Below are 13,300 nucleotides of genomic sequence, written 5' to 3' on the forward strand. Positions count from 1 at the left end.
ACATGACTGGCCTTTGATCTTTAAATAGCTGCCGATGCTGTGATGTTCCTCTGAATTATTGATGTTCGTCACATCAGGCGGTACGGTTGGCAACAGGCTGAACTCTGACACTGCTCGGGCTGTCAACAACAGCAGGCTCGCCATATTTGTCCCCATTTCCTTTATGGGCCTCTATATGTTCATTTTATGATAATTCACTGCTGCAAAATTAAAAAATTGTGAATTTTTTCTCTAGCAATTAAACCTTGGGATTGGATTTTAGGAGTGTGACCAGGAGACGCAATTGTGCTGCTGGATTTCCAACATATTTATTAGGGGTCACCTTTAGTCCTGATGTCCCCCGAGTCGTGCTGGAGCATGAAATTGCCTTTAGCCTCAGGAGATGAGACTATTTCCTACCCCACCTACCGCTCTGTAAAAGTTTTAATGCAATGTTGTTGTATCCATTTATTTTGCAGAGGGAGAGGGCACAAATTGACTTGGAAATGTCAATTTAATTTAATTTATCCAAATATTTACCAGCTTATATTTTTCAGCTTGTCTCTAAAATCCTTCAGGTGCAAGTTGAGCTGCTTTAAAAAAAATAAAATGTTTTAATCAAAGCTGATAAAAAAATGGGAAATAATTACTTTTTTTGTAAAAGCAGTTTACTGTGTTTACCGCAGCTTTCGAAGTGTGTCTGTGTGTGTTTTGCAGGATTGATTAGTTGTTGCTGTGCTCCGGGTATAAGCATCAATACTCTGTGGTAGAGTTTGAGTCACCTAGGGAGACATCAGCGGCAGTTCTTTTCTCCTCGTCAGTACCCTTTACTGCTAATAGAAACCCACAAGTGTCCTTAATTAATGGCTGCTGTATGTAAAGGTGAAATACGCTGACCTTCGGACTGGCGCCCCGGGATGCTTTTATGACCCGGCCTGTATTGACTTTTTCTTTCTGCACAGACAAAAGGAGAGAAAATGTAAACATATTTCTCTGTTTGTGTCTCACATTGATGGGCGACAAGTGCCTCAACAGAAGTCTGGGTAGATAAATGTAACAACGTATTTATTCATGCACGTTTTCTCAGAATCATATGCACGAAGGTTAGACTCTTACTCAAAAATATTTGCTCATTTCTTCTCACTGAAATAGTTTGTTTAGTTATTTTGATAAACTTTTCCAACATATAAAGATCAGTATGCCTTACAGGAAATCATTTAAAGACAGATCAAAGAACAATTCTGTATGACAAACAATTAAATTTACAAAATACAAATGAAATGCGATATATGTACATCAAAAATGGGGCAGCACATTCTCAAGGTAAAAATAGCGGCTATGTTTACTTTATGTCTATACAGGCATTGTTTTTCCTTCTTTATATATATTAAAATATAAGACCAAGCATAACAGAAATTCCCTTGAAAAGAATTGGTCCTTAAAATCAGAGATTCAAAGGAAGTAATGCACTTCAGAGAATCAAGTCCATCTGACTCTTCCAATGGCAGACAACCATTTTTAAAGTGCCACTAAAAATACTTTGACTTCTTGTTATTCAGTCAAACGTCCTTCATCTCAAAGTGAAGCTCCTATTTTTAGAGTTCTATTGTTTTTGATTTGATGATCTCAATTGTCTCTATGTGCTTTCTAAGTTTTGGTATTCATTAGCTGTCGGTTATGTAAATGAGCTTTACATTTTACTGATTCATAATTAGGGCACATCGCAGGTTCCGGCCTCAAGCTGGATCTCAGAACACTTACTGTACTCAAATCACCGATTTCAGCTACTGGCCTGTATCATGATTACAGAAGTTAATACTTAGTCAGATTATATTTATTTTTATAAATAGATACATTTTTTATAAGCAAATATGTTCATGTTTAAGCGCGAGTCATTAGTGAAAAACCTATTTCCCACAGGGATCTGAGACTGGCATGCTGCTCTATAATGCATTAGTGATTTCCTTTTTTTCTCCTCCTAGGCTACAGAGTTTTTATTAAAAGTATACTGCAATTTACATATGATAGAGAAAAAGTAGGATATTCTCCCTGAGGATCCTGGTGGCAAAGACTTGGTTTTGAAACATGGAGGTTACGCAGGCTACATCTTCGGGGATGAACACAAAGAGCTGTGAGCTATGAGGTTTCTCTTTCAGAGATTCCTGGAGTGTTATTATAGTGTCACCATTGTATTTCAGTATTCTTAGCTGGGTATCATGGAGTTCATCCTGTAAAACGTCATCATACCTACATGGCTGTCATCTTTTAAATTAATTTTAATTTTAAGATTCACTTTGATAATATTGTCAAAGGTAAATTCCCTGTCTGCATAATTATGTTGTCCGTTTTTTGATCACAGGAAATTGGAGTTCAAACAGTTTGACTCATTAATCACTCTGGCTGTGTGATTTAAGTGTGAAATTTAATTCAGATACTACTGCCCAAGGGCTGACACACACACACGCACGCACACACACACACGCACACACACACACACACACACACACACACACACACACACACACACACACACACACACACATGCCCTGCCTGTCCTCATATGCACTTAGCTGTGCCTTCTACTTCCAGAGATACTCCAGATCTGAGTTAAACAGTTTGGCCCAGTTCCCAAGTCTTAGTTTTAGTAGTGCGCTTCCCTTTGAGGTCCAGAAGCTCAGATAAATCAGCCAGATGGAGCTCAACATGAGCAGCCAGACAAAAGAAAGAGAGCAGCGAGATGTGATAGGCCGTCCTCATTATCTCTGTGGTCGGGCTACAGCTTTGTACGTTTCAGGTGCCGACTGCTAACTGATGGCCACCGCTGGCTTCTTCGTTACCTGCTGCATTCTTCCAAAACTATGGTGTGATGATGATGATGGCCTGCCCCTCTAACAACACTGTCAGTGCAAAAAAATGCCAGATGTGAATTCAAAGCATGTGCGCTTCACAGGACACATGCTGGTGTTCTGAACAGCTCACATACGTATCAATAGTCGGTCCTTATGAAAGTCAACGGTTGAGAGATGACAGGAATTGAGGGGACAGAGAGAGGCTGGATTGGAACCAGTGACTTTGCAGTTCATGGTCAGCACCTTAGACCTCCAGTCCAGCAGGGAACCCATTTGCTTTATATTTTTATATTTTATAACAACTTTTTTGTTTTTACCACTGGACGCATGCCGGTGGTAAGTGAGGTACAGTTTATAAATGTAACATCATGGGACATTTCCCATTACTCTTTTGTCTTTGCTTAGAAAAAAACACACATGGTCAGTTGTTAATCCTGAAATAACTATTGGGCGACAATGGGAGCGACATTAGCCTTTATTTGGAGTCGTGTGTCTGTCCACCTGACAAACTTAAATCCAATATTAACACTCCTTTTCTCTCTGTTTCGCTCTCCAGTCAACTTTGAAAGAAGATATCGGTCTCCTTAGCTGCTAAATACTTCACTATGTTCACCAACTAGTGTGGTGGAAAATATTCCTATACCTGCTTTGCATGAGTCTTTTCATGCTGAAATACATAATACCAAAAACCAGGTTGTCTTTTAAGTATTTATTCTCTGCGCAGAGAAGGTTCAATCATCACAGCAGAATGCGTTCAGTCTCAGTGAGGAAGAACCAAGAAAAAAGTGAACAAGCTTTCTTTATACAGAATGAGCAAAGGTGGGGGCCGATGGCCAATGTTACAGACATTTTGGTCTCAGACTTTTGGTCTCAGACTGATGGGAACAACAATCAAAAACAAACGGCCAGCAACCAAAACAAGCGGCCCAAAGGCCTTGGCATGGAACATTCTCATACAACACAGTTAGTTATCTATGTGAACAGAGAGGGAGAATCCTTCTTTTGCACAACAGAGAGACGGTGAAGTTCAACAAAGTCCAGAGCAAAATTACTTATGCGTGAATACAATATACTGAGTAGAAATATATATTACGTAAAAAAATTACCATTACACTAGTCACTTATTTTGTCTATCTGCTGTCTAGTGCTAAGCAGGTAATGTAGAGTGGGTGAGGCTGAACCAAAACAGAAAAGTTTCGGGCCCAAAAGCCGAACCAGTGAGCTGAGAGATGCTGAAATGCTCTGTAGTGCTGAGGGGAACTGCAGAGTTTGTGATACAGTAATTCTCTGTGGGATCATCACCATGAACCCCTTCACATAACATGTAGTCAATTGATCCATTGTCAATATAGAAATATTGATTATAGCAGCTTTAAGGTTTTGGCTGGATCATGGAGCTTAAACTTAACAAATTTGAGCTTAAATAGAAGCTTATTTTTAGAGCACTTTTCAGAAACCAGATAACAAAGTGCCTCACACAAGGCAAAACATTAAAAACCCAAATATTAAAAGCTATTTACAGGTGAATAAAAGTCAAACTGAATAAATGTATATCATAAAATAAAGAAAAGACACTCAATGCAAGGTTGACCATTCAAACGTGTAGGAAAGGGGCGGAAAAGGCAAACGTTCTGTCACTCCGTGCAGCTCCTCCCTTTGGGACAGCGCCAGCATCCTCAGCAGGACCACTTGCTCACCGTTGCCATGGTTGCAAAGGTGGAAAGGGTGGAAAGGGTGAGGCTGTATAGGCTCTGGTAACACACACAAACACTGCTGCTCGCTGCTGACTCTGACTGCCATCTGTAGATGACGCAGCTCTCACATTGCACGCTGAGCGCTGATGTCATGCTACATGCTACGTCCACTGTAACGAGCATGACGAGTTAGTTTTCCCTCCCTCTATTCTGAAAACAGTCATTCGCCTTTGGCTCTTAGTAACATCAGCAGCTCCTGTTTCAGGTGCTTGGTTGCAGACTCATTCGTTATCGACCTGTTTTTTTTTTTTTTTTGCTCCTCTGTTTCCAGAGGGCATCTCAACAGGTCGTCCATCCCTCACCCCAGGACCTCAAAGCTCTGTTGACAAGCCATCCATCAATCATCCCCCCGCCACACCGCCCTTCCCCCACCACCTCCACAGACCTGTCAACAGTGCGTCAGCAGGCTGCTGCCTCGCTGGGAGGCTGTGCCTCTTCCTCTTGATGATTTACTTTGTTATTACACAAGCTGACAGTGGAGATTAGTCAGTGTTTGAATACAGAGGAGCCTTATTACACCCCGATGAGGCAAGGATCCTGCAGAATGGTTGATGCTCAGATTCAGTCTTTCGTGGTAGACTTTCCGCTCTGAAGATCACCTGAAGTAACAAACATATCATTGGCTGTTATTGAGCCTCCATGCAGGCGTTTTGTTTTGAGTTTCATTCACATTATTTATTTATTGTTTTATTTGGTAGGGACAGTGCACATTAATAAAACATTCCTGTAAATGTTAGCCAAGAGGCTGTGTTTCATCTGTAGTCCCTGGGCAGATGTTACAAAGTCAACCTAAAAACTGAATATAAGATTAAATTTACAAAGTATTTCAATATTTACCCTTTACAAAGCATGCAGACACAATAAAAGAAGACAGAATATTAATATAAGTAGAAGCATCATTCAAGACTCTCTTATTGTCAAGTACTAACAAGACATGCAACACAGAGGCTCACATAGCAACACATATGAAGCCATCAAACTAGGGCTAATTATGTTAAATAGAAACATGGACTATAGACTAGATTATGTTGCTTTATTAGACACTAATATGTATGTAAGTATGTAAAATAGTATGTAAAATATGTAAGTCAGTCTGACAGTCTGATTTTAACAGCAGTGGTCATCTTTGTGGTCAAAAGTTAGCCAGTTAAATATTCATGCACTTTTTGCCATTTTAGATCTTCTGCCTCTTGATAGCAGTCACATCATCTTCTCCTGCTTTTCACAGGAGATCAGCTCACTCCACTGATGAAACTTCTCTGTGGCTAGTGAAGATTTGTGTTTCTGCCTGTGTTCATGTCTCAGTTTTTTTGGTTTGTTGTACAACTTCAGGCTATGTCTTCAATGTTTTTCTATCAATGATTAGTTGCGTGGTTAATAAACAGCAGTGCAGCTCTTTTGGAGGAAGGAAAGAGTAAGAATAGCAGATTAAGTTTGTTCCTTTATCTGCAATTTGTTGTAATGAGTTTTTATCCCGTGGACTGTGTCATTTCACTGATGTTTGAAATGCAAAGCACATGTAGTAAACTATTTATTATATATTTTTATTAACAGCTTAGCCATGCACTGTTTCTGTTCTGCCACTAGAGACTGTTGTGTTCCAATCAAAGCACCAACTCTACACTGTACTGTACACATCAACGTACAGTAGGTGAGCTCAGGCTTTGGCTCTGGCTCACACAGACAGAGTATTTGCCATCGCTGTGCTGCCAGCACCAATAAAGACTAAAATCCTACTTGTCCACAAAAGACAAACAAACAAAAACCCAAGTTGCTATGGTTTCCTACGCAGCCGCTGTAACTGAAATCGGCCAGCTGCCACAGCTAACAGTGTCTAGACAAGATCCAAGAAGAGCAATGTCATGTCACCTCTCATTTGGATTGGAAAGGTTATACGTTCACCTTGCAACATCAGCCAAATTGAGGGATTTCTGACCTGCAGACACAGACAAAGGCCTTTTCTGGCGGAGACAGCCGAGAAATCATCAGTGGCCTAATTACCACGTTTAATTCAAGAGGGTGGAAAAGATCAAATTATCATATCGGTTGCAGAGGGTACGAGATGAAACCAGAGAGTGCATTTCAGCTGCCAGCAGCCAATTTATCCCTCAGCAGGGATGTGTGCTGCTTTAGTGTCTTTGAGCAAGGCTCTCCCTTTTTACCGAGACTCTCATCTTCTCAGTAGCAGCGCCTCTTGTTTACAAATGGTCCTTTTTCTAATCAAAAGAGAAAATAATCTGGAGTATATCATTAATAATGAAGACAGAACTTTAAAGCGTGTGAAGGAAATGTCTGTCAGCTAGAATTAGAGCAGCGGAGCGGAGCTGCCATTTCTCCCGAGCCCTCTAACAGCCTTTCTCTGGTCTGAGACCAGGCAGCGGTAATCCGTTGTGTCACACGGGCGAACTCGCTTATCGACCACGCCATGATACAGCAGCGACACACCCCTGGGAGGCGAGCGCAAGCAGACACGTGCGAAAGACACGGTTGAACCTGTGCACAAACGCATGCAAACGCATAGAACGGCAAAAAGATAGGCAGAGCTGCAAAGTCAACACGGGGTCGTATCACAGCACCCTGGAGGGGAAACGACAGCAGAGGCAACAAGTAACTTTGGCTTATGTACATAGCAACGGATCTCTGTTCTGATGCAGTAAATGTGCTTAAAATTAAAATCAAATCATAATTTTTCATCTTGCCACTCCCAAAACGGTAGAAACAGCTGGTCCGTATCTGACCCTTGGGGACAAAATCAGCCCTCCAGCATCTCTAAAGCTCACCAGGTTACATTTTATATCTCACCTGTTTATTCCTATAGCTCAGCTTGCCAGCAGCAAGTTACATCAGTCACAAATGATAGAAATAAAAAATGTAAATCTTTAACCATTCTTCAACTCTAAATACATGCTATGATCGTGGCTGGTCGAGCTCTGTACACGTGTGTTTCGTAACTCTTGTAGATGTGGTGATATCTTGTATTGGTAGCAGACGTTTTTCACACCAGTGTCAGTACTCCATGTCGTTCAGTCGATATGCACCAAACCCTGGTGCCAGAACACCTAAATGAAAAGCAGCCATGCTGGACGTAGTGACCTGTGTTTAAAAAGTCTAAATGCCTGCTGTGACACAGGCCCGTTAACTGTTGACTAAGCAGGCCCTCTCCTGGCTCTGGTTTAGTCTTCTGTTAAATAACAGATGAGATCAGTTTTATGTTGCATCCTCGCCGGACCTTTCTGTGCATTCTAGTCTTTGCAAGGAGCCGCGGGAGAGGGACGTTTTGTCCCTCTAGCCATGAAGGTGGTGTTACTTCTGTTAGAGGGTTCAACACTAATGTGGCCGGTCAGAGTTGTTTGCTGCATTTTAGCTCTGAATTGATAGTGTGTTGGTGTGTGTGTGTGTGTGTGTGTGTGTGTGTGTATATCTGCCAATCTACCTCTTGTGTAGAGGCACATGTAGGTAGGTCATTGAGGGGAGCTTTTTTTTTTCTCTCCTCTGTTGGGCACATTCTGTATTGTGCAGGTAATCCTCCATCATCGTCTCCAGTCAACAATTGTCTCCTGTTCCTCAAGGCCAGAAGTCAGGGGTTGAATGAGACCCAGAGCTCCGGGGACGAGAGAAAAAGGATTGCTTTTCCCTGAGCCGGGGAGTTGAGCGTCGACTTCTGTGATGATGTTCAGTGTGGATCTCACATGGAGCAGAACAGAGATTGGGGGAGATAATGATTGTTTGGTGTATAGCGGAGGTGGAGAGAAGGGAGAGAGCGCTATTGAGTGATTCCCTACTCCGGAACTTGCAGCCTGTCAAAATCGTACCCAACAAAAAGACGGGAAAGCCGAACCGCAATGATTGATGTTCCTTCCCTCACCACATTGTCTGTTGCATCATGGGAATACAGAGACTATATTGCTGAATGTGTTGAGGAAGGCATTATGGCTCATGAGTTGAGACAAGCACACACAACTCATCAGCTTCATAGGGAATGCTACATGTCTGTCTCGTCTGACCATCTGTCAGCTGGACTTCTCATAACTTGATATCCATGATGTTTTATTGTCGGAGAGACCTCAGCCTGAACAGCAGTTGATTTGATTTTTGTCATAATATGCATCTGGAAATTAATTTTTTTACCTTTTTAATTGTTGAGCAGAAATAATGTATTTTTTTTCCACAGGCACATTTTAGGACAAAGAGATTGTCCTAAATTTGCATTGATTTATTTATTTTTGGCCACTTGGGGGCAGCACAACAAATGATTTTGTTAAACCAAATCACTTAGCATGTGGACTGTAAATCCAAAACAGTGAGTTGAAAGATGCAAAAAATGCTCTGCAGAGTCAGGAGTCACTTATCTGTGGGTTCAGGACTGTAAGTGACATCTTTCGTATTTCACGTTAAAATTAATCAGTGCTGCTTAAAGTTCTAGGAATGACTTCCGTGTTTGTAATATCTTTTAGAGAAGATTGTGGTTCCAGACATTGTGCAAGATTTTTTTCTCTGTTTTTTTTTCATTCATTCATTCAAAAGTAAAATAAGCTCAACAGGGAGAGAATCCAAGCTACAGTCACATTTAACATTTCTGCGAAGCCTCGAGGGCACAGGTAGAATTTGCACTTGGTGACACCGCACAGGTATTAGCTTCACAGTCTCGTCCCCTTTGACCTCTTAAGTGTTCGTGGAATTCCAGTCTGCATCAGCCCGTAGCCGTATGACCAATGCTTTTATCAATCCAGAAAGTTGGTGTTGTGGGTAAATTGCTCCTGGGAGAAAAGCAGAGGGGAGACGGGATAAACAACCCTGGGTAAAAAGCGCCATAAAGTGGCAGAGCTCTCTGCGTGCGGTGTGTAATGCTGATCCGTGCTGAACGGCAAGATGCGGCTAATGGCTCAGGTAAGTGGTTCAGTGCTGATTGTTGTGAAGGGGGCCGAGGGCTTTGGCTGCACCTCCCCCCCCCCCCCCCACTCCCCACTCCCCCCACGCTCTCCTCCTCTGGGGTTGTGTTTCAGGGATAGTGCGGACGTCAACGGCTGTCCGACACCTTGCTCTGCCTGATTCTCCCTCAAAGCTCTGACGTGACGTTCTCTGGCGTGACGGCGGTGTCGAGTTCTCGTTGGCATTCTGGGGGTCTCTCCCCTGATGACGCGGTCTTTCCCCGAGAAAGCTGGGCAGTCTTTCAGTTCGAGAAAGTCCATGCCAACATCCACACACACACACACACACACACACACACACACACACACACACACTCACTCACACACACACACACACACACACCCACGTGGGCACTCACTCCAACTTAATGTGTGGAAGTTAGTGCTGAGATGCTGACTACGGAATAATTCTCACTGAAAGCTGAGGTGTGTCCCGTTTATGACCAGCTCATTATTCACTTCTCCCTCTCTGCCTCTACATCACTCCTCCTTCGCCCTTTCCATATGCGGCCACTCCGTCACAATGAAATCACGCAAGTTGTCCCGGGTGGAGAGACTGTGGAAGGTGAGTGTGTTGAATCTTTTCAGGTACACGTGTTACCCGTGTTTGCCTTTGTTTAATGTTTGCCGCGCGGAGCATTTTAGGGGCTTTCTACTTTCTAATTATGCTTTTAATCAGTCTGTTGTTGAGCACTTGATGGGCATTTTTCCAAAGTAATTACAGGCTGTTTCTATGCATGAGTTAGTGTCAGAGTTGTTCATTTATATTTATCTTTCAAACAGTCTGATGATATAATGAGCACTTCAGATGACAGCCCATGTTGTAAGTTGTTAGAATTTGATGCAAAATCACAGCTATTATATCTAAAAATGCATCAGCTGGTAAATTTAAACACCAGGCTCTCTGGGGACATGCTGATGGACAACTTGGTGTTGTAAAGTTATGTTAGATGCTACTAGAAATATCAAGTATTATGGGGTGAAATAGATTTGTGACTGATTCAGTCACTGCTTTTTATCTGCATCCGTACTTTTTTTCGTGAATGTCTTACTCGACTGCTGCAGTGAGACTTAAAAACTAAACCCAGACACACAGGATCCAGCATAGAAATACCTTAATGCACTTTCCCTACAGTCATTAATTGTGGTTAAGCAAAAGCTGCACTGTACTGCACAGAGTGCTTCCCCAGTCCCGTCATGCATTATCAGCTTTTTCACTGTGATACATATTTAATATTCAACTAGACAAAGTTGGACCTCGACAGCACAAACGTTTAGTACGAATCAACGCTGGGAAGAGGTCATTAGTATTTTGATGTTTCTAATGACAATACACTTTTCTCCCAAACTTAGTCGAATCTTAATGCAACAGTTTATTTAAAAAAAAACTTGCCGCAAGCTTTGCCTTGGTACACTGGATCTAGTTTCTGAATACATTTCAAATTTAAAATGGAAAGCAAAATTTAATTATTTTGCCCGAAGGCCATTTTTTTTTACTTGCTTGTGTAAATTTAGGGCTTCCTGGTTGCCAAGGGGTTTAAGAAACTGACAGCAAACACAATGTTCCCAATTTGAGTCCTGCGAGCAACGTCTGTCTCTTTCTCTCCTCGTTTGCTGTCGTCTCTATACTGTCTTCTCTCTAATGAAGGGCAAACAGTGTCCCACAAAAAATACTTGAGGCCGAGTCATTAGGTTGCACACCACATGGGCGCAGATTCCCGGCTGGCCGGACCTTTTCCTGCTTGTTATTCTGCTACTCATTTCCCCCACCTTTCTCTCTCCGCTATAACTTTCAAATGAAGGCATAAAATCCCTCTTTTTTTCTTTTCTTGTAAAGTCTAAAAGTATTATTGATGACTCATCTTGACCTCGAGGGCAGTTGCAAAAAATCTATCCAATCAAATGAGATTTGGGGTGTGTAATTAACCCGTCTATCCGATAAAATGTGCTACATGCGTTAAGCCAAGGCACCTTTTTTCCCCAACCAAATCAGATTTCAAGGATTTGATTTAAATTATTTTCATAACTAAACCCCACCCACTGCCGTTTCACTGTGACTTTAATACAAATAAAATGATTTTTGTTTACATATTAAAATGTTGTTGTTTATTTCAGTGTATTTGTGATTCACTCAGCAGTACTATCTCATTAGAGACATACTACTACATATATCTTGCTGTTGGTAGACAGATGTTTCACTTGATGCTATCAGCGACACACAGGGAGCAGGAGGCAACAATGAGATGCTGTCTGGCTTTGATAGAGTCAGGCTACAGCTTAGCAGCTGATACTGATCTAGCTGGGTATCCTGGGGTTTTGTCCTTGTGGCTGCCTTGATGCTTCAAATATGTATTCGTTTTGACACGATACGAGTTTGACACGAGCATTTCAAAACTGCATCCAAATCCCCTGAGAGGCTGAGCTCTGGCAGAGAGCTGCTGGTGTACAAGCTGTCACAATGTCTTTATGTTTTCTGTGTTTCAAGTACATTGCTGATTATAATATCACCAATACTGCTACTACAACTACTACTACTGCTAATACTAATATGAGAAGATAAGTGATCCTATCACTTTAGGAATCAACTGACTTGTTCTCTAGTGCTGCCATGAGATTGATGATGTTGCTCTTTTTTGGGAAATATTTCAAGAATAATTGCATGGAATAGCTTGAAGTTTGGTACACACACATACCCCTCTGAGTGAATTTTAATGACTTGGGTGACCCTTAAATATTCATCTAATACTATCATCTATACTCAATACTACATATCAACATTATGTTTTATGAGAAAATAAGAGCAAAACTTATAACATACTATCTAACACAAAACCATCGGCCTCATCTGTACTTTGTGATTTGTGCTAATTGGCCAATGTCAGCATGCTAACATGCTAAACTAAGGTGGTTATTGTAGTGTACATTATACCAGCTAATTATCAACATTTTAGCAATGCCATTGTGGCAATGGTTCCAACATTTGAATGGTCAAGGTTGTTGCTTTCAAATTACAGAAGAAGAACGTATTTTGTCACCTACCATAAGTGCTGTCTGGCTTTGGTTTTATTTGTCCAGGTTTTGAGATATCTTTCTCTGGTTTCTACCGTACATTCACCCCAATACAATGGAAATGAAAGTCATTTTATTTGGAATTCCCGCTTTTATTTGAATTGAAAAATGACATCCATCATCTTGTATTTTTCAAAGCTGTAGCACCACAAACTAAACTTCTTTTATCGCCATAGAACTGGGGTAGGGGCAGAAACCTCAGAGACGAACATCTCAAAGTCTGGGCAAACAAGATAATGTCCTTTTAAACCAAAGTCGATGAAGGTTTAAATTACAATAATATCGCTAGAATAGCTTTGTGCCTGTTTTGGGTGGGCAGCGTCTTGGAATTCTTTATCTCTGTGTGCGCAAGACAAAGAAACAGGTTTCTGTGTGTGTGTGTGTGTGTGTGTGTGTGTGTGTGTGTGTGTGTGTGCACCTCTCATTTGGGTTTGAAGTACTGATAGAGAGAATAATTAAACATAAACTAGATTGGATTTTTTTTTCTTCTGTTATTTGGCGGGGTCCTTGGAGAGGCGGAGTAGCGAGATGATGAAAACCTTTTCAAACCCATAGTGAACGGGCAACGATGGAGCATTATTCATTCAGATGCTACTAATTTGCTTTTAATCAATCCCCTCTGTGACTCAACTACTCCATTCTTAATAAGAGTAGAACAGCACTGATATATTAATTATCTTTTCCTTGTGATTCATTATCACGTCCTTTCGGCCCACTGAAA

General features: G+C 41.4%; 1 protein-coding gene across 3 annotated transcripts in view; it reads left to right on the forward strand.

The window, feature by feature from the left end:
- LOC137892724 (A-type potassium channel modulatory protein DPP6-like) overlaps positions 1-13,300 on the forward strand; it is an 84,054-nt gene that overhangs the window by 15,147 nt on the left and 55,607 nt on the right. The window contains exon 1 of one of the 3 annotated variants that reach the window (XM_068738070.1): positions 10,019-10,075. The exons of the other annotated variants lie outside the window; for them this stretch is intronic. Within the exon in view, the coding sequence (XP_068594171.1) occupies positions 10,034-10,075 (42 nt within the window). The 5' untranslated portion in view covers positions 10,019-10,033. Of the gene's footprint in view, positions 1-10,018; positions 10,076-13,300 lie in introns of those variants that run through there. 3 annotated transcript variants of the gene reach the window in all.

The sequence above is a fragment of the Cebidichthys violaceus genome, unplaced genomic scaffold (genome assembly GCF_023349555.1).
Source record: "Cebidichthys violaceus isolate CVI_PGR_0920_01 unplaced genomic scaffold, fCebVio1.0.p SCAF_8, whole genome shotgun sequence".
Classification (NCBI taxonomy): Eukaryota; Metazoa; Chordata; class Actinopteri; order Perciformes; family Stichaeidae; genus Cebidichthys; species Cebidichthys violaceus.